The sequence below is a fragment of the Pyxicephalus adspersus genome, chromosome 10 (genome assembly GCF_032062135.1).
Source record: "Pyxicephalus adspersus chromosome 10, UCB_Pads_2.0, whole genome shotgun sequence".
In the NCBI taxonomy this organism is placed as follows: Eukaryota; Metazoa; Chordata; class Amphibia; order Anura; family Pyxicephalidae; genus Pyxicephalus; species Pyxicephalus adspersus.
The window spans coordinates 46,905,302-46,932,078 of NC_092867.1; the positions used below are offsets into that span (position 1 = coordinate 46,905,302).

General features: G+C 35.3%; 1 protein-coding gene across 2 annotated transcripts; it reads right to left on the bottom strand.

The window, feature by feature from the left end:
- Nucleotides 1–1,174: 1,174 nt before the first annotated feature.
- On the bottom strand, nucleotides 1,175–26,409 carry ADAM8 (ADAM metallopeptidase domain 8). 2 transcript variants are annotated; one of them, XM_072423904.1, is made up of 25 exons: nucleotides 26,329–26,409; nucleotides 23,431–23,534; nucleotides 21,543–21,619; nucleotides 19,474–19,552; nucleotides 16,077–16,153; nucleotides 14,899–15,091; nucleotides 14,030–14,095; nucleotides 13,874–13,942; nucleotides 13,084–13,253; nucleotides 12,877–12,958; nucleotides 12,515–12,663; nucleotides 12,246–12,423; nucleotides 11,369–11,458; nucleotides 11,042–11,237; nucleotides 10,607–10,709; nucleotides 10,157–10,340; nucleotides 9,963–10,040; nucleotides 9,320–9,404; nucleotides 9,098–9,215; nucleotides 7,220–7,409; nucleotides 6,700–6,768; nucleotides 5,769–5,837; nucleotides 4,911–4,958; nucleotides 4,294–4,371; nucleotides 1,175–2,979 (listed from the first exon to the last, which is right to left on the bottom strand). In XM_072423904.1, exons 1-25 carry the CDS (start codon nucleotides 26,369–26,371, stop codon nucleotides 2,944–2,946), a joined length of 2,631 nt encoding a protein of 876 aa, XP_072280005.1. In that variant the 5' UTR covers nucleotides 26,372–26,409; the 3' UTR covers nucleotides 1,175–2,943. The 2 variants fall into 2 exon arrangements, with proteins under 2 accessions (XP_072280005.1, XP_072280006.1); XM_072423905.1 differs by having other exon boundaries at nucleotides 23,045–23,534; nucleotides 26,329–26,344.
- Nucleotides 26,410–26,777: the final 368 nt, after the last annotated feature.

Consider the following 26,777-nt stretch of genomic DNA (forward strand, 5'->3'; position numbering starts at 1 on the left):
AGGAGCCTGCTGTATACACACTAGATTTTTGCCTGAGATGAGCACAACTTTTAGGACGACACACACACACACACACACACACACACCCCTACCTGACCCAATCTAACCTATCCTCTCTCCTCCAGAGATTCCTAATGCTTATATACAAAGGGGAAAGGAATATTATAACTTAGAGGAGTCCCATTTGTGACTATCTTGTGGGGAGACATAAAAAACACACAAATTAAGCCCTTAAGAGGTTGGGTAAGTATGAATCTATGGAGAAGGTGGGTTAGTAGGAGAGGGGAGTTAGGATTGGTATATTCTTTCTGATAATGGGTTAATGTTTTAAAACCCCAGTTTGTATTTAAATAATGAAATGAACAGATTTGTTTCAAACTGGTATCCATTTTCCAAGGTTTCTAAAAAATATCATTAGCTTTTTCTGGATGTGAATACATGTATTTTGGTTTGGACTAGCCTAGTCAAAGACCTGAAATGTGGAAGTTTAAAATAGTAAGTTGATGTAATAAACATTTTTAACTGAAGGAATTTTGCATGGAGGAATAGTCATACATTTAATCAAGTCAATGTCAAAGGCAGTTGGAAGGAATTTCTGCTAAAGGTGGCAATGCAAACCAAGGAATCAAGGGCGATATTTTTTCCTATAGTACACCACATTATCGATTCATGCTTTTGTTAAATGAATACCCAAAAAAGGAAAATTGCACCATTATCTTGAAGTATGGTTGTATTGAAGAACTAATGTCTGCCTCTTTGAATAAGTTTTAAAAACAACATTTTTCATGGGATGTAGGGTTACGTACTCACACTAGAGTTTTGTCATTGGAAAGGATCTTTCACAATAGCTTCCAATGACAAATGACTGAAAGATTCATAAGAGAACACAGGACATATAGTGCTATTCTGCTCTATGGAGAGGGGATAACAGGAGAGAGGCACCCCGCCCCGCAGTTTGGTTTTATTACTGCTCACTGCTGCCCACTGTGTAATCTGCATACACTGGTTCTACAATGACCTAATGTAGACCCAATAAAGACTTTCAGTGATTGATTGTCAATATTATTGTCCATGTATTTAAGCATGTGATAGTTAATAAAGCAAGTCACTGAAAAGTTGAACTAGAAATCTATTCAACATCAATAAAAAAATATTAACATAGCAGACCAGCAGCCAGTGTTATACCATTTTTATTATTTTAAATTGTAAAATGAAATAAAAAATACTACAACAATGATAATCATAATTCAACTTTCAACTGCTCATTCAACAAATAGTTTATATAATAATTTATATCAAATACTTATGTCTGTCTAAGAAGACCTTGCAATTTCGTGCCTTAAAAAATCAATGCAGGGTTCTTGGCAGAGAAACATTAAAACATACATAAATGCAGCATAATAAAAATTCACATAAAGAGATAAGGAGCATTGTTTTCAGTTCAGCCACAAAAGGTATCTGTGCATATGATAATAATAAATGAACCTTTGCTAAGCTAAGTCACACAAAACCAAAGTAAGAATGAGATGTCACATGGATTTATGAATAAAGCACCAATGTGTTTGCACTAGGCAGTAACCCAGTCTAAACACGTTTCAAAGCTGTGTCTCTGAACTCCAAACACATTTTTAAGCCATGTGTTTCATCAATGCTGGCACTTATAGGGTTACAAGATAGAATCATGACTCTGAGTCACAAGAGATCCTATGACTTTAGCTTTTTATGGTACTTGTGTGTTTCTAATTACATCTCACAGTGGAAATGTAGGACACAGTCTGGCTTTGAGATGAAAAACAATAAGCATATTTTTAGTCTAATTTCTTAGTTTAACCATTTTGGTTCAAAATAACCCAAAAGGCCAGCAAGAATATATGAGATGTAAAAATACTACCGGTTTATGTTTTATAGGTTTGTTTGTGTGTCCAAAAGCACCCAGGACAATTTGTCACTAAAGCAGTTTGGATCTGCATAGAATTAGTACCTGTAACTCAGCGCCCAGGAATGACTTTATTACATACATGTGTACCTAATATGTAAACAAATGTGCAACCTCCAACACTGTGAGGATTATATTTTATAAATATTATAATAATAAAAAAAACAAATACAGTACACTTTTGAAATGTTTGTGAAGCAGTTGAGAGAATCAAGCATTGTCTTTGTTTAAAACCCTTGTTTATGTATCAATAAGTTCACTTTACAGTGAACAATGATGTAACATTGGAACACTGAGCTATAGAGCAATATTTCCAAATAACTGCTCAGATTAAAATGATTCACATTATTAAAATGTGCAGAGAAAAATACCAGCTTTGGTATTTTTAAAAATCTAAATCCTTTTCTACTACACAAGAATAAAATCATTTTAAATGTGCAAGAGGCAGTCCAAGTAAACATATGCAATACTTTTCAATCCTGTGCCGTACAGGAGGTGCTTCTTTAAAACAAGAATTTTCTCCATTATGCGCACATATTTTAGTGCAAATTATGCTGTTCAGTAAAACCACAAGTTCCATGATGCATGATGCATTGAATATGTTACTTATTTTCGCATCCACCGGTTCATGTTTCTTACATAGCTCAGTTTGCTATTTCAGCCTTGTCACAAATTTTCAGATACCAACGTTATAATCTTCAAGATTAATTTCAGCCACCAGTTGGAATGACATGCCTTGTTGAAATAGCGCACATAGTGCACATTGCAAAAACTCATTCATAAACTCTTCCACGAAAACAGAAGGTGGAATATGGAAGGTGTTCACTTTTCGCGATTTGTTAAACAGGAATTCATATTACAAGTCTTTCTGTTCAAGTTAAATAAAGAAAGGCACATCTAGCGCTGTAATGGCAGTGAAGTGACCATGATCACCGATAGGCACTACCACAATTATGTCTTCTACAATCTCCCAGTCTTTGGTTAGTCCAGGTAGGCCATGGAAAATATCATCTCCTTGGCATAGGAGGTCTTAAGGGAACCTTCTGGAATAAATAAGAAAAGTCAAAGGTTATGGAACTTCTATAAATAAAACACTGTTAAAGACAGTGGGCCTGATGTTTTAAAGCTGTCCAAGGCTGGAGAGGTTACACTTTCATCAGTAAAGCTGGGTGACCCAGCAAACCTGGAATGGATTTCTTCAATGTTATTCTTCAAGGTGCTATTTGCTAGCAAATATTCTTAATCCTGGAACAGATCCATTCCAGGTTTGCTGGATCACTGAATAAAGTGTATCCTCTCCAGCCTTGGAGGGCTTTAAAGAAATCAGGCCCAGTAAGTGAATATCAATTAATGTAAAATAATCCTGTGTTTGTAAACCTCTTTTTAATGCATATACCCCCTTTATCCCTTTGCCTACTCAGGACACCATGCATATAGGTTGTTATAACAAAAAAAAAAAAAAAACGAGCTATATTGCAGAACTCGATGCAATATATGCAAAATTAAGATGCCTACATACATAAGCAGAAACTCCCTGAATAAAGCATTTTATGGGAAAATTAAGGAATAAGCAAGGCTTTTAGAGAAAGGGAAGAAATTCAGAGAAGGAATCAGCCAGCTAGTAAAGATTTTCCTATTGTATCACTAATCCCAATGCATCCTTACTCTACAGCCATAGATCTGTTTCAGAATTTTCCTGATGTAAATGTATATGTCAGCACATCAGTCATCTAAATGTCAATTTATCAGAAGCTAGTTGGTAACCCAGGGCCATCCTAAATCCAGTGTTTGTAGGTGGTAAGTTTTAAAACTGTAAAAATTATAGGGGACTAGTGCAGAAACTTTTTTGGGAACTCAGTCAGCTGTGTGTTGTAGGAAGCCTGAACACAGACAGTATCATTTGATTAAACAAAAATATTCATCTATCAGCTCCACTACTTTGTTTGACATTGCTAATCCATGCAGACTAAAAGAATTTTCCATGGTAGAATAAACACAATTACATCACCACAAAATTAAAAATAACTCTCATACCAAGTTTACAGTGAACTATGAAATACTAACAGAGGATGTACACATTTATGGTTCCTCTAAATGTACAGAAGTGTCTAAAAAGGAACTTTAATCTTGTCAAGTCTAACAAAAGTTGGAGTGTTTAGCATAGATGTGTTACAGAGCCTAGGCGTTTATAAGATAAAGCAATTAGTCATTTATTAGTCTGCACCACATGGCCTGATTTCATAGCACCAATGCTAAAAAAAAGTTAAACCTTTTTAACTGTAGACATTACAAACATGAAAAGATTGTTTTTGTCCCTCCTAAGAACAGACATTATACTGTTCTCACTTAATACTCACTTGCAGTGGATGAGGAGTAGTTTTCAGAGCTGATGGTTTCAATGGTGGTATAGGAGCAGATGGCTTCTGTTTTAGTTCCTAAAAATACAATGGTGACATTTGCAACAGTGTTCAGTAACAGGAATCTTTGTAATCTGTGCTAAAGGTTAAGCCTTTCCCTCCCGAAAAATAGATATATATCCAGGGTGGGAAAAAAGATTCTCATGGGCCAGATTGTTCCCAAATAATGGAAACAATCCTAGTTAGTGTCGCCTCCCTAGTATGGCTACACCAACAGTAGTAATTTGTCACCAACCATGGGTGACAAAAGTAATCAACTGATTAGACAACAAGAATACTTTTCTTTTCCTGCACAAAAATGAAATACATGTATGTTTTGTCTGAACTTTGTATGATTGTATTAAACAATACAATTAAACCTGCACCATTGGCCGTGCAAAAACACCTACAAATCACTAATACACACACACAGGAACATTTCCCCTATTCGGATATGAATAATACCCAAGCATAAAAATAAAGCTTGTTTACTAAACAAAATGTACCATACAGAAAAAAATATGTATATCCAAAAATGTATGACCTTAATTACATTTTGTAAAGTGTAAGATAATTACCGGTTTAGGTTTCAGCGTTGGCAATGGTTTATTTGGAGGTGTTGGTTTCTAAAATAAAATTAAAAAAATCAAATTTACAAATCCAAATTGCTGAATATGACAGATGAGTAGACATTCAAACAGTCTAAAGCCTAAATACAAGGTAAACAACTTTATTTGGCCAGGAAAACCAAACTCAGACAACCACTTGTTGAACAATAGTGACTGTCTAAAGCTGCGTACACACTTCCAATTTTTATCGTTGGTAAACGAACGACTAATGATCCTGCACGATATCTGCGAACGATCGTATGGCACCGATCCTGTACCTACAGATAACGACATGATCGTTCAAAGATATTGTACACACGATAGATGCGATCGTTTGAACGATACAGGAAGTGACGTGCACCACAGGAAGTGAGCGAACGTTCGTTCACCGCGCATGCTCAGACCATGGACGATCACTGAACGACCGTATACACGATAGATGGTCAACGATCGTCGTCCAATCCGATCCGCTGGTCCGGTCGTTCATTTCCAACGACTATCCTTGTTCGTCGGCGTCGTTGGTTACTTTTTTTACGAACGATTTTTGGCCAATCGGTCGTTCGTTCGTCGTTCATTTCCAACGATAAAAATTGGAAGTGTGTACGCAGCTTAAGATGTCTGCTGATAACCAAAGACATACTAATTGTTGTTGTATCTATTATTAATAAAATATAGATAACCATATGGTGTCTGTAAAAATGTTGTGGTCATATGTATAAAATATAGATAACTATATGGTTTCTATAGGAATTATCAGAAGTATGTTTCTGTAATGGACGTAAGATAAAGCATCTGCTAATGGAGAAGCAATAATACAATATCACTAACCGGTGGCTTGGCTGGTGGTAATACAGCTCGGCCTGGAGGTCCACGAGGGGCTACTGGAGGTTTTGTCACCTGAAAGGGCAATTTAAAAATGTTTTCATTATACTGTTATTTTAAAATCCTTCATTGATCCAAGATACTAATGTATCAGTTAAAATTCTACAACATAATAAATGCTGTCCTGCTACTATACAATGCTTCATAATATTCCTACAATTGCTGTGAAAATTCCAGTGATCTATGGAACTACATGATTTATAGCTGGTACCCCTATTTCTTGTATGGGCAACAGAAGACACAAGGATGGGAGAAAATATACCTGGTATGGTCACAGACAAATAAAAATATGGGATTTTCATTCTCAATTACTTATTCTAAAACATAAGTCAAGTGTATGGAGCACAGTGGTTCTGGTAGGGATGCTCCTATGAAAACAAGATATCCCTAATTGGGAAACCCAGGGTTTACAGTTTACAGGAAAAGTGACTAAGAAGAGTGCAATACTATGGTCATAGAGTGCACAAAAACTTTTATTAATTCATGTCAGGTCAATGTTGAAAAGTCAACCCCTTTCATGGGGCTTTTAAAATGGTATTACTCAGTTAAGGTTCAATTGTTGGAAGAGAAAGTCAAGATGGGCTGCATAAAAACCTATTCTACTTAAAACTAACAAAAAACCCATTCTACTTAAAACTAACAAAAAACATTTGGCTGGAGTTCAGCTTTAACACCTCCTGATTATCATGCTAACACAAACAAACAGAAACACAATAGAGAAGGAAGTTCTTTTCTTATCTTTCACAGTCTGAAATAAAAGAATCTGCTGGTGAGAGGAAGGCTTTAGGTATGTAAACACTAGCAGGCAAAAGAATAAGCCATGTGCTTAATTGGAGCTGTAAACAAATGTATCTTTAGTAAATAAAGAAAAAGTTACCTGAGGAGATTTGGGAACATCTATAGATACTGCTACTGCTGACTGGGAAGCAGAGATGAATGAGGAGGTCTGTTAATGCAAAAATAAAACATTTGTCAAATAGGTAGATAAATAGGTTTGGAAAACAAAACCTTATTTATTATATAACCAATACCTAAGATGGGGTTTGACACCATACAAAAAAGACAGCCAGCCAGGAGCTGCTTAAACTGGCCAAGTGTGGTTATTTTTATGTAAAAAAGCACTATAATGTTTTACTGTTTTACCTAATGTATTAAGAACACATCCTTCTTGAAATACAGTTTGTTTATTGTATGGATAAAATGTCACTAAAACTTTGAGAAAAAAACATCTGCCAGGTTTAATTTGCCATCTATGTCCCCATGCCTTTATGCAGATGATAATAATGTCCACAGATTTCCACCAGTTCCCATATGATGCACACATAACAGCTTTTGTACTACCCCATTTAATATTTTTTATAAAGAAACCAGTTATGATTACTAGTTCTATAACTAACCTCAGTTTCCTCACTGGGAACTATAGTAATAAATGCAGATCTTGAGTCTTGTAAGTTAGAGGTGCTGGCAATAAGTTGGGGACGCCCAATCAAGGGACTAGGAGAATCCTTCTTGATGAATTGTTTGTTGCTTATGCTTTCCTGGAACAAAGGATTTGATAACCCAGAGCCTAACCCAGGTCTGACAATTCTAGAAAGAAAAAAAAAAAAACACAAGATCATCATGGGGTTTGAGCCAAACAGATACACCAAAAGCGTCAACTAATACAGGAGGGAAAGTGCGTCCTCAAAAACATGCTACACCTGCATAAAATGAATTTCTTCTAAATAAATATTACAAATAAGGAGGATGTGTATACTGAGGAGGTTCCTTTCCTCTGTATTCTGTTCAAATACAATCAGCGGAAGAAGGAATCAAAATTATTCGCCAGCACATGTCTTCTTGTAGAATGTTCTACACCTCAGAATATACAAACCGTCTGAAGCATGAATGTTCTGTGCATCTTTATGACTTTTCTATGTTTGATTTTTTTCATTTTTATACATCTATCTTAAAGGAACTGAAAGTTTTTACCTTTAGGGAAAAATGTATCCAAAGTCATTGAATTTGTTTTGAAAATGTTTCCCATATTTTGGTGTTTCATGCATTTAAAATTAGCAACTAATAAAGCTAAAAATTCCAGGATCAGCTGCAAACATAGCTCTTCTGATCCTAACAAATATTATCATCAGTTCCTCTTTCTTCAAAATGTAAAATTTATTGTGCATTAGAGAAAACACACAGCTGTACAAAACCACAAATGTTGCTGACCATGAAGCAGGAAATGATTCTGCACAGCTGTAGGAAGTGGCCAGGGATGAGACCGGTTGTGGTCCACTGCAGATAATGATGAAATACAAATTAAATGAATCTCTAATCTCTTACAAAATATCTACAGCTTGCACCACATATGGTGCTAGAATTATATGAGAGTGAGGGATTTTAAAAGAAATCCTCATAAACCTGTCAAAGCTGTATGTCAGCCTCCCTCTCCAGAACTGCTTTGTAACTATGCTATGTTTATTCAAATTGCCTGGAATAACACAGATTATTTCATGGTAGTTATATCTCAATAAACAGTGAACACACAATGCGGCTCATTAAGCAAATGCAGGTATTACTATGGAAAAGTAATACCAATACATTCATATAAATGTTGAGACATGTTACATCTTAATACTTAACTAAAGTAAACTAAGAGGGATATAAGTTCTCTCATTAGTACCACCATTCCCATTCTAAAAATGCTAATTTAACTAAGTTAAATTAAGCCTTTAACTGTAATCTTATGTATAACCCCTGTCCTGAGTCCTATTTTATTTAAAATGAGATAGTGATATCTCCAAAAAAAAATAATAATAATTTATAGGCAGCTAGCGATTTGGAGGAAGTCACCAAAGCCTGTCACCAAATGCACTCAATGAATATTAGGTATCTTTATAAAACAAGTGATATTCATTTAACAACACATTACCAACATGTTCATTTATACTAAACATTAATGTTTCACAGATAGTTTTTTGCTTCATCAGAAGTAATCTTTTAACATGAAGGTATTCATTTTCTAATTCAATATATGATACCTCTTAGACAATCACTCTATCCATTCCTTCAGCTGGCCACAGGCAGAAAAGGCAAGTTAGAACTTTTTAATGGATAAATGGACACAGCACAAAACAGTTTTGTCTTCAACCTCACAATTACAGGAAAAATACCATGGAACAGAAATAGCTTTATGTTCTTGATTTACATTTATATTTGAAATCTACTGTGTAGTTCATGCAAAAGTATATTAAAAAAATAACCAAGAAAAAAAATACTTCCAATTCCTCTATTACCTTTTTTGAAGATATTTGTTTTGTCTCTTTCTGTAGCAGAGCATTGCTCCAGCAACCAACACAGCAAAAGCACAAACCGCAACCAGAATCCCAACAGTGAGAAGCCCTTTATTCTGACCTGTAGAAAAAGAGAATGGGACAGTGACATCTGTTTCTTTTAGTGTTCTTTTAGTGAGTGTTACAGACACAACAAAAATGTCACAGTGTTGTACAGATTGCTACCTGCAGTGTTTTTTGTGTATTTGTGGTCACAGTATGGTGGCGCCCAGCCAGGATCACAGTGGCACTGTCGCTTGTGGTTACATACCTATAGAAAAGAGATGAGATTTCAGGGTCATTTCTGAGTTGAGTATTGTAAGCAAATACTTCAGAAAAATATTACACAGACAACTTTCAGGACTGCTATCCCTAATTTAGAATCATCTAGACCCTGACAGAATCATGGAGCAAGGCTGACTGGGTAGGAACTTAACAGTGCTTAACAGTTTTCACATACACCTTATACACCAGGGCAACTTTTGATATTTCTGCTATAGGCCTATTGATTCGTTAATCCCCTTGTAATAATGACAATGTTTTTTTCTAAGCATCAAGAAAGCATACAGATTAAAGTACAAAAAGTCCCCTTTAGATTGATTATTGTTAGTCAAGATTACATGTACATGTTGAAAAAAAAGCTGTTAAAAGCCAAGACAGCAAAATAATACAAGAAGAACACAAAATACAGCAAAAAAATAGAAGAAGCGGTGAGAGATAAATAAAGGCTGGTTACAGTAAACAAGAGGTAAATGGGAACCAAATAATTATAAATATGTTTTATTTTTTTTAACTTTTTTTTTTAAACAAATAGAATATTTCTACATACCCCTCTATTGTTGCACTTTGCAGAACAGTTCTTATCACCATACACTGATAAATTCTGGCATTCCCCATCAAAGCAGACCTATAACATAGGAATTATAAATTGTTGGTGAAAAGAAATGAATGTGGATATATATATATATATATACTGTAAATCATCAGGTAAATTATATATGTAAATCAGGTAAAACATCTTACCATGTTAATGCCACATTTTGTACCAGTGGGCACCATTCCAGGGTCATCTGTTATTCCACTTTCCTGATCAGACAGTTCAGCTACTTTGCACTCCTGTCCACCCATCAGTGTTAATACATATCTATTGTTAGTTATAGGAAATTCTCCTCCTCTTGCACAGTGTAGTCGGCCACACTTGACATCCCTGTGCGAACAAAAACATTGCGAACTATAATATTCATCCCTCTTTAATATATGTAAATACATACACACCTGACCTCTTACTGAAAATAATCCTAGTCTTAGTAAATTGTACAATAATTCATGTTTTACTATTATGCAAACTTTACTGTGCAGCAAAATATATATTTCAGCATTATATTTAAGTGCAACTATGATGATCACTCACTCACATGATTTGTAGTATCTATGTTTTTTTTGTATCTAATAGAAAGGAAATGCCATACTTACTTTGGTTTACAGCTACTGTATCCAAGCACAGTTTTTTTGCAATGCAGGTGCTTATTGCCATGAACATTGCTCCTAAAGCATTCATCAGGGGCAACCTGAGCATCTGGAAGAAAAAAAAAAGAAATTTTTAGCCTGCCTAATACTGTAGGATGATATAACATTTTTATATCATAAGACCAGAAACAGACCTGATGCATTGTTTTTGGCAAACTGTTCTTATATACACAAACCATTTAATGATATTTTATGTTTCGACACAATGGGCTCTTGCTCTTTTGGTTATGATATAAAGATGTATATTTTTAGGTTGTGTAAACATATAAATGTAAATCCTTTTATTACTAACTCAATGTCAGTACACTATGACACTGGGCTGGAAGATTTACTAGTTATGTTTTTAGTGCACAGGTCTATAATAAAAGTCAGTAACAGTACCTGATCCCCAAAGAGTCTTGCATTGCTGACCAAGAGAAGGGCATGCTCCATTGTAACAGTAGCCATTGCCAGAAGAACAAGCCAGCCCATTCTCCTGAAAGGCATCCTCCGGACATTCTGCAGATGTTCCTGTGCAATATTCTGGAAGATCACATTCTCCCTTTCTTCTGCGGCACATTTCGCCAACTGGACGAATCTGACAAAATAAACAGTAGCAAAAAATCATTTATATGTCCTTGAGTTTTTGTTTACAAGAAGAAGCTGACAGAAGCAATGAAATCATGAATGTAAAGATGATACAGCAAAAAAACAGCTTAATCTGTGTACCTTGCACTGCCGGCAACACTCCCCTTGTGCACACTCTGCTCCCTCATTTAGTCTGCATGTTGTAGCATTACAGCATGGGTTAGTGCATTCCTGCAAATTCGGATAAAATAATTAATGGTTAAATACATGGTTATATTTAGCATGCAAACTGTTCTGAAAGACAATAATTTTAGGTTTTAACATAAATGTGTCCTTGTTGAGGTAATATTAAATATGGAACATAAGGAAATATGGAATGTTTATAGTTTTCATTATATTGTCTTTAGAAAAAGGCAGAACGTTCACAAGATGAGATCCACACCTTTCTATACTCATTGGGTTTACAAATCTCAGATGGCAACTTCCCCAAGTGATATGATGTTTGTATCATATTTGAGATAGAATGTATGTGTCATTTTAAATACTATAGTGTCCAGATATACAGGTGTTTAGGTATAAATTTTAAAGTGGGGACATTGCACGTACCACTTGCTGCATAATCTGAAACCCCAGCACTACCCAGAGCTAATGAACCATCTATATAGAAATATTACCTTGACAAAGTCACAGACACGCCCTACTAAGCTTTTGTGATAACACCCAGACTTTGAAATAGGCCAGTTTGTGGAATGGGGAATGCCCAGTCTTCATGGTGTGGAACTGATGACATATTATTATACTAGTTTTATTAGTTTTGCTATTTTCATTGCTTGAATTTCTGTAACTAATTAAAAAAAACATGTTTTTTTAAATTCTACTCAAGTAAGACTTAGCTCACACAAGCTATGCTATGTGTTATCATAAATATCAAAATTAACATAATTAATAAAATGAATTAGTTTTGAAAGAAAACACTCAGTAGTGGAACACATTTTGTGGGAATAAATGTAGGTGTTACCTCAGGTGTTCCGCAGTCACATTCTTCACCGCTTTCCACAAATTCATTTCCACACACTGGACCTCCAAATATCTCGGTGCTTTCAGGGACATTGAATAGACAGGTCGGGCTAGCTTCATTTAGGAAATTTTGCAGATCCTGTCGGCTGCAGCTGCTGAAGACCGTAGGGTATACTATGCTGTATGAGAGAACATAAAAATAAAGTTATTTGAGACAATATTAAAGGTGCCCAAGTTAAAAAAAAGAACATTAAATATGTTGGTACTTACCCAACACTCTTTGACATGACACAGCCTCCATTTTCCCGGGGAACTGTGCAGGTACACTGGGGTACATCTTCATCATGAGACATGCCAAGGTTGTGCCCCATTTCATGAGCCATGGTAGAAGCAGCACCAATAGGATTTGTACTGTGGTCCTAGGGTTGTAAAAGACCATAGATTGAGTTTTCAGTAAATGAAAGGAAAATATGAAAACAAATATTATTATTCATTTATTCATCATTATTATTATTAACAAATAAATACAATAATTATTTTACTTTTACAAGCCTGAAAAATGTAGCCATCTGGTAAGCCAAACTTGGTGATTATCACAAGTAAAACAAACAAAAATATTAAATGTTACTTACTTGGTTAACACCTCCAGAATCCCCTGTACACATTGCAAGCTTGGTGGCCAGGCCTACAGTGCTCCCTTCAAAGTCAACACCACTGTATACATGAAAAATAAGGGGTTAGTCAGGGGTATAAACAAGTGACAGATGTCATTACTAAAAAAATACAGACATGGCGTTCGCAAATACACAACATTAATTAAGTAATATTTTGAATCTTACGAGACAAGCTGGGCATTATCATGCATTTTCTTTCGAAGAAGATCAGTCTTGCGCCAGTTCAAGAAATTATCCAAGGTCACACCAGGATTAGAGCTTACTAATATTTTGTCTCGTTTGGTCCAAACTTCCATACCCATGAGGACGACTCGAAAATTTAGAGGACGGTACAGCTATTATAAAAAGAAAATGAAGCATTTATATAACATGTATAGACAAAAAAAAAAACACAAATTCCAGTTTATTAAGGATTTAGCACATCCATATACAAAGAAAAACTCAACAAACCCATATACTAATCTTCCTTGTACAACGCACTGCAGGAATGCAATAGACCTTAACTTCTCCTCCTAGCAATTGACTAAACATTGAAGGGCAACTTGACTTCACCAAAGGCTGCTTATTATAGTTTGCTCTAAAACTCATTTGTTACAATGAATACCTGTAATATATAAACATAAAAAGCTATAAACCATTTTTAATGGTTTTGTACACTTCAGGTAGCATTCTTTATGCTGATCTAGATATGAATCAATCAAGTCTGAATTGGCCTGCTTCGGAATTGTTATTTCACCATTGTTTTTTTCATGTAGGGCCAAGGATTTCTTGCATCCATTACATTTGTCATAAAAGGTGACACAAGCTTGTCTGCATATTGCATTAATATCATCAAGAGATGGTCATATAGCTCCCTACAGTATTATTAATATTATTTTTTTTATTAAACAGGATTTATATAGTGCCAACATATTACCCAGCGCTGTACAGTGTCTTGAAATGCCAAAGCACCTACCTTGTTTACATGGCTAACGATCTCCTTCATGCGGTGTTGAACTGTTGGCATGTCTTTGTACTTTAAATACTGCAAAAAAACGCAAACAAACACTATAGACACATGGTGGAAAGCATTATAATAGTAATTTTGCTTTTCTCCAGATATGTAACATACCTCAGCATTGTCAACTACAAGAAACAGTTCCACATATCTGATACCAGTTTGTAATGGAGCAGATCTCTAAAAGAAATTTAAAAATATACATTTAATTTAAATAATTTTCAGCAAAAAAAAAAAAAACATTTCATACAGTTTACAAATAGTCAATCCCTTCGAATGTAGTATTTCATTTATAGGCTGAATTTGTGGGCAGATTTGCTCTCTGACTCCTAAATGTCCAAGGGACTCTGGTGGTGAGAAATCCCTCAATTCTAAGCCCTGTTTCCAAACACCTTTGAGTTCTGCACCTGCTATTTCATTCTGTATTTTTTAAATTTAAAATCCACAACAGAGAATCTTTAGTCATAGTTGCCATTGTAGTGAAGACCCAAAACCAAAGGCATAATGGTCTTTCCACTGGACATTCTAAATTAAATAGGATGAACTGACCTGTTAACACATTAACATTAGGCAACTATACATTTCCTGTAACATTCTCAGAAAATAAACAGTCATCATAAGAGCAATCAAACCTCAAAGAAATACTTCCTTTTGTGGTAAATGTGAGAACTGATTTAACATTCTTTGGAATATGAATATACCATCAGCATTAACAAGATATTTATAAAGTACCAAAACAAATATGATTAAGAGTTTATGGTAAAGGGAAGTGCCCAAGTACAAAAGAGGGAAGTCAACTGTGCAGACATGATCCTTAGCCATACGAAATGCTCCAGGTGTTTGTGACTGACAAAATAGGGAGGTGAGAATCTCCATAACAGATTTTAAAATTTACCTTGAAAATCGACTCAACAGAAGACAGACAGCATTAGAAAAACTGCAGGAGTTCTATCAAAACATTTCACGAAAAGAGCGGAACTCACCCATGGCTCGGGCTTCAACATTGTGGCCACTTTTGGTCCATAATCATACACAGTACTGGTATTGCTGCCTTGACATGCTCCCCTCTTCATGCGTAGATGTTCGTACTTATAAACAGCATGTGCACCCTGGTCATCATCATGTCCTGGGAGTGGTTCTATTAAGTACATCTGTTCATTCACCTGAATAAACCCACTGAAAATATACATATGCATGAATTTGCCTGCTTCATAAAAGTAAGCCATCACAAATGTAAAATTGTAAAATATATATTTTATTGTGGCCACCAAGTGACATTACAACTGTGAAATCAGAATTTATTAACCAGAACTCTGTATGATTCCTTTATTGTGTGTGTATATGAGTTGATAGGAAATCCAATTTATATACATTGCTAGTATAGAAATTTTCTTTTTCTTTCTTTCATGGTTTCATAGCACATTTGGCCCTTTTTTGTCTATTAAAGAATAAAACGCACAAGCTGTGCATATCTTACTATGGTTAACTAAATTGCAGTCACGCTGATCGATAATTTGACAGAGCATTTCCTTCCTTTAAATGCAGAGACGGACTATATATAGATGCGATTAGACGCATTTACATGTTTCAGCATGTCATCTCTATGTCCCTTTCTGAAAATTAATTGAACTGTGTAGGGGGACTGATACCTCAGGGCAGGAAATGAAGAATGAGAAATTACCTCCGTACAACACATTTCCTGTATGTTATGAGTTTCCCAGTATAGAAGTTAATAATCAGAAGACAAAGGAAAGAAATTCTTCCTTACTTTATTTGGCGTAATGAATGTTTTTCCTTTCCTAAACAATATCTTTACATTTTAAGCCCATTAAATCGGTGAATGCAACTCTAAAAATCTAATAATACTGACTTTTTGTTTTTATTCCATGACATTATGGCCTTTGTATGGTTTACATGGTATAGTATATCCAAATATAAACTTTAGGCAATTAACACAAAAAATGTTTGGAGTTTTAGATTTTTTTTCTTTTTACACTTTCTATCGCTGTGACTTATATAGAAAGAAGAGAGTGCAGCTACCACCAGGAGAGGAAGTTATCAACAGAAATAAAAATATTGCCAAAAGTTTAACACAAGGCTGGGTGGAAGAAATGGATAAAATATTTAGTGTAAATGAAAATGCCACAAAGACAGCCCTTACTTTATTCCTTTGCAGAGGTTGATGCTGACTGATGAATCATTTTTTCCATCCACATATCCATGATAAAAGCAGTGATCCTAATAAACAATAAGATGTCAAAGATGAAAAAAATGTATGTCTGATATTCTGTATCAAAAATCTGATATTTTGTACCACAGGAGAAGAAAAAAAAACATATATACAAACAAAAGTACACACTTGGTATATAATCTTGTACTATATTCTGATGAGAAAAGAAATTGGTTATTTGGTGACTTTGCTACTGGTATTGAGCTTTCAGACATTGCTTAGGCAAATTTACAAAAAAAGTTGACTCAGTAACCAATGGAGACTAACAGAACAGGATAGCTGAAAATAGGGTATTTAAACTACATAAAAAGATACATTTGAGCCTTAAATCCAAGTGATAACACCTTGTCAGGTCTAAATTTTCATCACTGGAGCTTGTATGTGTTGGCCAAAGCTATTTTTCTACAAGATTTACCTCTATGTTTCTGTTTAACTAATCTGATCCTGGTTTAAAAGTTTATGACACTACATATGTTTAAAGTAGATGCCTACATTTCTCCAGATGGTGAGAATAAAAAGGTGTGGCTGATCACTAAAAAGAAAACCTCTAGCTTTTAGTCCTTGCTATATGTAGACATTGACCTATTGGGTGGAATTTATGATAGCTCGTCAAAAATAGGGAAGATAGACCATCATGGAACAACCTGGGTGATCCAGCAAACCTGGAATGGATTTTTAAAATAATTTCTATTCGTTGGCAAACGTTTTCAAGATCAAGACCAGATCCATTCCATAATTGCTGGATCACCCATGTTCTCCCATGGTAGTCTCTCTTCTCCAGTCGAGGAGAGCTTTAACAAATCAGACCAATATGTCTAATCCAGCCCTGTACCTCGTTTTTTTTTTGTATGTGTGCAACTCATTGCTGAATTAAAATATCAGCAAGAAGACGTGACTTAAGAACATGTTTTTTTTAAGTACAGTATGTTCTTTTCAGATGCAAACATTTAACCGATCAATGTGTTCCAATGATAGAGCCATACAAGTCTCCCTTAGCCTTCCAGAAGAAACAGATTGCAGAGTAGAAGGAAGGAGAAAACAGCAGAAGGATCTTTATACACAACCTCCTCTCTTTACCTCCTGCTCTGAGCGTGAGAGTGGGAGGACTTCTTATCCACCCTAAAAAATGTTTTTTATGATTTTTTATTTTATCCTGAAGGCATGTACACCTCAGAAGCCATAGATCTGCTCAGCTGTTCTGAGTAATACCACCCCCTTAACTCATATGATTACTCTTATGGTAATAAAATGGTAACCTAATCTATATCATCTATAATCTATTAGCATATGAATTTCTTTTACAGCAATAATACATATTACTGTTACCTAAACATTGCATCTACATCTATATTGACCTAAAAGATTTACCAAATCCTGTTGCTTTTTTTGCAACATGTTTCTGAGCCCTGTAACAGCTGCATGGTATTACAAAAATGCCTTTGCACGTGCATGTTTTTGGAATGTGATAATCAATTAGCCATCCACAGAATACAGGGGAAAAAAAGCCAAATACACAAACCGGCAATAGGCTGTAGTGGCATTATTATAAAAAGAACATTCCTCTGTAAGAGATAATTGACTTAGCTTAGTGAATGAGGTGAAAATGTAATTTGTAAAGAATACCCAGTTGCATGTAAGGAAATGTAATCTGTACATGCACATAACTGAATAGCTGAAGTCAGCAGAATTTATTCACCTTATTCAGCAAGTAAAGTGAATTATCTCTTCCTGTTTTCTTACTATCAACAGTTGGTGCATGGTCCTTATGATCCAAAGCTCTTCTCCCCAGAAGAATGAAGGATTGGGACACTTCCTTTGTGATAAAAAGCGTTCCCAGATGTCTGAGTAGTTCCTTCTTGTCCTCAGAACTTTATTAATAGCCCAGAAATTGCTGTAATGCTTACTATTTAAGAACATTCTTTAGTTTTATTTTGCCAGAAAATGAACATCACACATTTATTAATGCCATTAAACTTTTTCAAACATGGCTCCCCATGATTCTTCACCCATTACTAAAAAGCCACCATAGTATACCCCTATCCTTTTAAGTACTATGCTCCCTCCTCTCTTATATTGTAAACTCTTTGGACAGGGTCCTCTCCTCTTTCTGTGTCATTGTTTGTATTTTGTCTGTCATTTGCAACCCCTGTTTAATATACAGCACTGCGTAATGTTGGCTCTTTATAAATAAAGTTTATTATTAATAAGATTAAGAATAAATAATCTTCACTATTAAAAATGTGTTTTATCAAAATGTTACAATATTATTTCTTGTCTATGTTGCAGGTAATACTAAAATTAATACTTAGTAACCATAAAACCTTTCAATAAACATAGGTGAAGATTCCAAGAAACAGTACTAACCTCACCAAAACCACAAACCACAGTTGCGCTCTACACACATTGCAGTTCTATCAAAAACACTGGTCTAATTTTATCACCTATATATTTTAACAGATTTCCAGCATGATTAAGCTTGCTTTCACATTAATGTATTTTTAGGCTTGAGCAACGTATTTTTCCTCCTTACAGTCAGTTACAAATATCTTTAAATATGTAGTTAGATTTGTTAGATAAATGCTAAAATTACTTGGTGATTCTTAAGTAGTCTAATAAGTGTCAAAATATCTGTAGGCTTTGCCTATGAAACTTCATGCATTCATGTTATCATGACCTGAGTGTTCCCCTGCTGACTACATAACACCTCCAGACTATGATAGACAGATATAGAAAGAAGAAGGTGTATGAACTGCTTTTTCATAGATTCAGTATGGTGTGGTGTAGAAGTGACCATGTTTACCAGATTTCCCTGGTTTGAAATAACATCAATAGGAACTAGATAGAGGCTCATCTTGTAGGGAATGCAGAATGAGCCACTAATATATCCATGTCTGACCGTACATCACACAATAAATGAACTAGAGGAAGTTCATTAGAAAGACACAAAGCGGTTACCACACAACCAAAAAAGGAAGAAGCTTGAGGAATGTAGTAAACCCAACAAAACCCCAACCAAAAAGTAAAATGTGCTTAATAAACATGCCTGCATTTGTACGTTAGGCCAGCTGTGGGTTTCATACGCCATATACACTACCCCCCATTCAACAAACAAAGCTTGATTAGCCTGATTCAATAAAGTGTGAATGTGCCCAGAACCTGCATTCATTTCAAACCGCTAATGAGAAAAAGTTTATTTCTTGTCCATGTTTACTTTACTTCGCACCTTTATTCACTACATTAGGCCAAATTAAATACACACAAATGTTAAAAAAAATAATTTGAGTACAATTTACAATTGACGTATGGTCAATATAAAAAGTGTACCTACCTGTTCATTGTGGGTTTCTGTAACCTCTGTATCATCATCCAAAAAATATGTAACTGTGAACTGTTGTGCCAGCAATTCTCTACAAAAGAGACATCATGTATTTAGCTTAATGCATTAAATATATTTCTTTAAAAAAAAACAGATATACTTCAAAGGTATAAAGTTTGATTTACTAAATTAAAAAAGAAAAGAGCAGATACTTCTGACTGGAGGTGCTGTTGTAACTCACATAAGGCTCAATTCGCACAGCTTAGATCCCAGTATAATTATTCGTATTTTCAATAAATAACAGTTATTTTCAACTGAGGCTAATGAGATTAAAACCATTATAGTCACTTGGTCTGTTTGTAAATTGAGCAAATATGTAAACCTACATCCACTTTTATTCATAATAAGAAACATCAATGCCCAATATCTACTGGCTTTAGGACTTCTTGGTTTAAGGCTTTGTTGGTTTTAATCCTTAAACTGTGCAGCTGCTACACAAGATTTTTGCAGTTGTTAGACAGGGTTATCAAATTTCCATGATTATACTGTGTCAAAATGTATTTGGTGTAGCCGGATTTAGGAACTTACTGAGTGATTTCACCTTGTAGAATGTGGACCTTTAATATTAAGGCTTTGATACACAGGCGCAGGAAGTTGCTGTTATCGGGTAGTCAGCCCACCCCATATCTGGCGCTAGCGACAACTGATTACTAAGCACAAGGCTATCCTACTGGTAAGCTTCTACCCCATTTGAATGGGAGCAGCTGGCAATAATCTCTCACATATCAACCAAAACTTTCTCCATGATGTATGCTTTACTATGCCTACTTGTCCTTTTAAAAGCTCATGTAAAGAAATGCACCTAGCAAACAAACTGCACTTCACAAGCTTTGCAGTGTTACAAAGTGAAAATATGTTGAAAGTCTTCAGTGCATGATAAAAGAAGAAAACAGAGCAGGCAGTGACAGTTAGTTCATAATGTACTGAAGTACCCTCAATGCCATCATTACTTTGTCAGTACTGCAAAGTTTGCAAACTTTAGACAGTCCACATTTAATGCACCAAGTGAACTACGGTGCAGTAAAATGTAGAGTTGGAAAATCAAGGTAAATCACAAGTGTACATCAACCCTTATACATAAAAGTAGCAAAGATTCAATATGCTACTCTTTTTAAATGTCAGTGTGATGAAACATTTAGGTATTCTTGGTAAATGCTGTGCTATTAATGGGAAGCAAAGGTGGCGCCTGCACAGACCTCAAAGCTGACTTGAATGACAAAGCTGAAATCTAAGATATGCATACATTGAACACTTGTGTTGTAAAGGTCCCAGTGGCATAGTTCGAGTCAAAGTATGGGAGCTTTTTAGCATACCATGTACTAAAATTACCTTTATTTTAATACACTTGAAAGTGGTATTTTAAATATAAAAACCCACCAGATCCACTGAAAGGACTAAATTCATGATATATATATATATGTATTGATCACCTTGAGCGAAAATCAAACATATGTATAGCAGGTTCCCCAATGTTGTTTAATGATCTGCCATGGTAAATCACCATCACCATAACCCACAGCAGATAACCTCTGTCATTTCTTAAGGAGGAAGACGCAGCGGGGTGCCTCACGTTCTTCCTAACCCTTCCATAGAACTGAACAAAGCTGCGTGTACAGTGCTTGTTTGTTTTATTGCCACTGGAAATTATTATGAAAGATTATTTCTAGCAATAGAAATATGACATCTGTACACAGCTTTAGAAACCACCAAAGAAACAAAAAAATTGTCTGTTTTCTACATCTAAAATCTTCTGCACGCAGCATTTATATCATTATTTTTTTCTATCATTCTTTTCATGCTTTTTTTATTGCATTAGGCTTTTTAGCAAGAAGTAAGATAACGAAAAGAAAGTTTACAAAATGTGCACTTCTTTCTATAACTTGATTAGTCAATGATTTCCCTCTAAAAATTAACAATGCTTATATTTTATAGCTAAAATAACTCTATTTTCTACTGTGTAGTTTGTTCTGCTTCAACATAAGGTCAGTCGGTTGAATCAACCAAACCCATCACGTTCCTACCTGTTTTTTAGCAGATTTATCGTGTAGTTCTTGCCTTCCACAGTTAGTGCATATTGGGCATGTTCTGGATATACATTCTGTAAAAAAGAATAAAAAGCCTTAACAGCATATCCACATATGAATGATTCACTGGTACAATTACATAATAATATTGTTTTACTATTAAAACAGTGTTGTAGTTGGGAGTATTTCTTTCATTTCTTATCTGCTGAAACTGTGAACATTGGCTAATTCATACAAGTAGTGAGGTTGCAGGCCTGGGAACTGTGCCTTTGTCAAGATGCTACATGTAGTGTCTCACCCTTGGTTGCCCAGAATGAATGGGAGCCGTAGGGAGAGGTTAAGTAGTACTGTATGACAAATATTGAAACACTCATTAAAAATGCATATGGTGGATGTGTCAAGGTCCCAGCCACCGACAGCCACGTTTTCTACCACTTGTATGAACTAGCCCTTGGTAAGGAAACTTTCTCCAAGCCCCAGATAACAATACAAACCTAAAAATTATATAATCCCTGTATCATGTAAATTTTACATCCCTGTTCCATGCAAAAAAAATGTTTTGGGATTAAACTTTAAAAGTGTGAGAATGCATGATAAAAATGCTGGACGTGGGAGGATAATTAAGACAAAAGATACAGACTCCACAATCCATTCATATCCACCCTAATGGTTAGTTAAATTACTTCTATTTGGAGTTTAAGTGTTGAACACACTTACCATATACTTAGAAAGCGAACAATGACTTTTAGCACATAAATGTTAAGTGCAAGTTATAAACTAAACTGCCTCACACTTCCTTCCTAAAAAACAGTTCAAAACACAACAAAAGCACATTTACACATTGTGTAAACTAATCTTTTGGAATTAAGAATATGATGGTGTGAGTAGAACAATATCTTTGGTTTTAAAAACAATTACATCTTTATAAAGCTGTCACCAAGGAAGACCCAGGACAGATTTTGATTGTCCTGCAGAATCTCAAGTGAAAAGCTGATTGGAAAGTTTTCTGTAATAACGTGAGGCTCTGTCTATGATATTACAGCTGATCTAGATGCCCTGCATTTATAGTAGAATCTCTTCCTAAAATATGACATACCTAGAACCCTATGGATTGGACTTTATTATCCCAGTGTATTTATTCCATTGTCAACCAAGACAACAAGCTTCATTTTACCCCACAGGTAGAAGGAGCTCAAGGGTCAAAATCAGACAAAAAAAGACATTTCAGCCCTATAATGTAATAGAGTTTTGAGAACACCCTGTTCTGGATTCACAAGTGTGTACATTCGGAGATGATGATCCACTTCTTTACTAAATACCTTGGTATGCTAAGTTTCTGAGTTCTGGCTAGCGGCGGTCATGTGTCACCATGGCAACTGCAGATGTAAACCGCTAAGCTAAGATGGTGTTGTTCTTAGCTATGAAGGTTTTTGTTCCACTTTAAACCCTCATACTGTATATTCAGCATAAAACAAATCCCAGCATATTGAAATATTTACTTTTAGAAGAGTAATTTTTCATGATGATGAGAAGCCTCTTCTTGCTAAACCCCCTCCTCTGCAGTGTGAGTCAAAGTCCCAGGGAACCCTAGATATCTCCGCGACATGAAAAATGGCTTTGTATGCTCCGAGTAAGGAGGGGGCTAGGCTAGATCAGAGGATGAACTATGTCTTCTCACAATGCTTTATGGCTCCAGTTCCTGGACAGACCATTAAATATGTCCTGGTATTCCTGCAGGCAGAAAGTTCACTGACGCACCATTTTTTATTATAATCTTTTCAGTACCACGTACATATGTTCAGCATATTTGTACGTATATTTAAAGGTGTAGAAGTCTCTTTATATAAAAGAGCATGGATGTATCAGCTTCTCCATGAGAACCTACCCGAGTCTCATGCAAATCCCTCTTAGAAATAACCTGGTGCAACCTTTGTGGTGTCACTGTTTCATAGGTCTGAACGTGAGGAAGTTGTACTGTTTCTGAACAACCTATACAAGAACAAAATTAAAATTGTGAGAAGAAATCACAGCAAGAACTCAGACAGCCATATTAATAACAATAATAATAATAAACAGTATTTATATAGTGCCAACATATTACACAGCACTGTAGATTAAATAGGGGTTGCATATGACAGATAAAAACAATAAAACAGGAGGAGAGGAGCTTACAATCTAAGAGAAGGGGAAAATAAATATGTAAATATGTATATACTATATGTAATTATATATGTAATTTATATATTATTCAAATACAGTCATCATCCAAAACCAAAATCCATGTTTACACAAACCTAAAAATGTAGCACTGCATTCTGGGTAATTTATGGCCTAAACAAGCATTTTAATCAATAAATACATATAACTTTGTACATTATAATCAATTAATACGAGTTGTCATATATTAGAAAATAAATAGGAAAAGCATTCAATGAATCCAAAGGAAATGAAGAAGTTTCCCATAGCAACTATCATCAGATTTCATGTTTATTTTTAAGCGCAGATTATGAATAAAGAGAAGAGCTGCCTTGGGAATGGAAATCTGCCCAGATTTCTGTTTGCTCTTGATTTTATTCCAATACTCCCACAATAAACATACTTCACTCTAGATGTCTATGTAGTTTGGTGTTTCTCAACCAGGGTTTCTCTTGAGGTTCCTTGAGGAATGGTGGATTGATCTCCTATCTACACTAATCAGATTATGTATTTGTTTATTTAAGACTTTCTTTATTTAATTAAACATGCTAATGCACTATGGTTGTAGGTAAAAATCCTTCCTTTAAGCTATATATTTGTTGCCCGAAACAAATGGTTGAGCCCATCTTGGATGAAAATCTGACATGTGTACAGCACTCCCCAGAGATTGTCCATCAATCCGTCACAATGGATTGATAAATGACCAATCAGGAATAACCACCAAGGAAAGCACAGGTCCCTGCTCACTAGCCCCCTGACCCCCCCCCCATAGAACAGAATGACGCTATGTATACAAACAACACTTATTGGTTCATCTGTCACTGGAAATGATCATGAAAGATTGTTTCCAGCATCAGTCTTCTGATGTCTATCTGACATCTGTATAGGGCTATAGTAGGGGTAACTTGGGAACCTGAAAATTACTTTAAAGGTTCCTAAAGGTTAAAAAAGCCTGATGTAGGCTATAAATGTATCATTTATAACAATACCTATTTTTATTACAATGGAACTTACACAATCAGGAAGCAAAAGGACATCAAAAAGCCCATACAGTTTTTAAAATTTCTTTTTTACCAATAATGCAAATTCCTGATTCAGGGTATGTTGGACAGGTATTCATAAATTAGGTCCAAAGGTCTCTATCAGAACCCCTAATACTAGTAAAACTATACAGGGGGGGGGGGTTCATTCCCACTCCAATGTGCTTTTATGAGTTTATTTCTGTCCTTCTTGTTGAAGAATTCTCCACAATTTCTGTTTGGTAAAACCTTGTCAACAGGACAGGAAGTTTTTTCTAAAGGACCCAATAACCAAAATAGTTTCTGATAAAGTGCCAATAATAGTTACAGTATTTTGGGGGGACACAGTCACTCCCCAGGTGCTGTGCCATCCCACCATTGCCATACTGGTGACTGGCAAAGTGGTGCGGTCATTCTGTAATATAAAATGCTGGCAAACTACAGACATCAAACCACAAAAGAACTTAGAATAAAAGGCAAATTGAAACTTGTAAAAGTGAAAAATAATAGAAGCAAAAAAAATAAACAAACATAAAAGTCAACATCTTGAACAAGAACAAATGATACAAAAACTGTTCCTAATTAAGTTCTAATGAATTCTCCCATTTCACATTCTTTAAATACCCAAATAACAAATACAAATATGTCTTCCGTGAACTCTTCAAAGATTACAGTAAAATCAATGAAGAGAATATGACACCCTTCTGGTTTACTTTGGAGAATGTATAAGGATCAGTGTATTGAAAGGTAATTATGTTAAGAGAGAAGGATGATGGCCATGATAGATAGGAAATGGGGGTGGGGAGAGTTAAAGAGATTATAACAGAGGAAGAGAAAAAGAGAACAAAAAAGGAAAATAAAGAGAAGATAGGATGGAAAAAATCCTAAATGTTGCACAAGAAATCGCAAATTAACTCCATACAAGATAAGAGACTGTTGATACATAGGCATCACATCCACATTAAGGTATATGAACTGATGATTTTATAATAGACTGAGAGGGAACAAATTCTAATAAAACGTATCAGGAATATAATATCCTAAACATATAAGGAAGTTATCATTTTGCAGGCAAACCATCGTCATAGAAGAAACAAAGGAATAAAGACAACTGGATAAACCAACCACTCCCTGAGCCTATTCACTAACATTGGAAGAGCAGAAAACAGGACAACTACCAACAGATGTACAGTATGTGCAGATGAACATATAGAAAACCTATTCATAAATTATAAATATAAATATATATTTATATATATATATTCATACACACACATTTGTCAACTTTTTCCTAGTATCTATATACAACTTAACAAATACAGAACATCGATAAATAGTTCAAAAGAGAAAAAAGTATATATATTACACACATGTACAACAAAAGAAAAAAAAACAATGTGTGCAATGTCTCGATCTGCTCCCAGCTGAACATAAAACACATAGACACATAATGCACATATCCCTGGCAGATCATATAAATATAATATTTATACACACAAAAAAAAGCTTTGTGCCGATCCCCGATCTGCTCCTGTAAAAGTTTCTCCCATACACAGACATAAACTCACCCAGCACAGCCCACAGCGCCCATAGACACACCACGTACTCCATTCTCCCCGCTGTACACAGCCCGTTCCCACACTGCACACATGGACCACAGGCTATATCTCTGCTCATTTGCATACAAGCATATGTTAATAAAATCAGCTTCTGATTGGACGTCCCTGAGAGCGAATCACGAAGCCCCGCCCTAGAGTGAGTCATGAGCCTTTTGACTCATCTTTTCAGAGGAAATGAAGGTTCGGGAAGTGATTGCGGGGCATGCAATAAAGATTGTGCAGGATTTTGTAGAAGATGTTGTAGTGATAATCATCAGTTTACTGGAAGAAATATAGAATAATAGTAAAGCACAATTGCATTATTAACTCTATTATACATACTTCATTTTGTGGTTTTCCAGGTAAGGGGTTCCTTGAACAATAAGCAATGCTTGGTAGTCTTATCTTTTCACATTGTG

What these genes read in the sequence shown, in the direction of transcription:
- ADAM8 (XM_072423904.1), bottom strand. Translation starts at nt 26,371, where the DNA reads ATGGAGTACGTGGTGTGTCTATGGGCGCTGTGGGCTGTGCTGG. An exon ending in TTCCCAGTGAGGAAACTGAG is followed by an intron (nt 6,769 to 7,219) that starts GTTAGTTATAGA and finishes TTGCATTAACAG; the next exon opens with ACCTCCTCATTCATCTCTGC. An exon ending in CAACGCTGAAACCTAAACCG is followed by an intron (nt 4,372 to 4,910) that starts GTAATTATCTTA and finishes TTGTATTTTTAG; the next exon opens with GAACTAAAACAGAAGCCATC.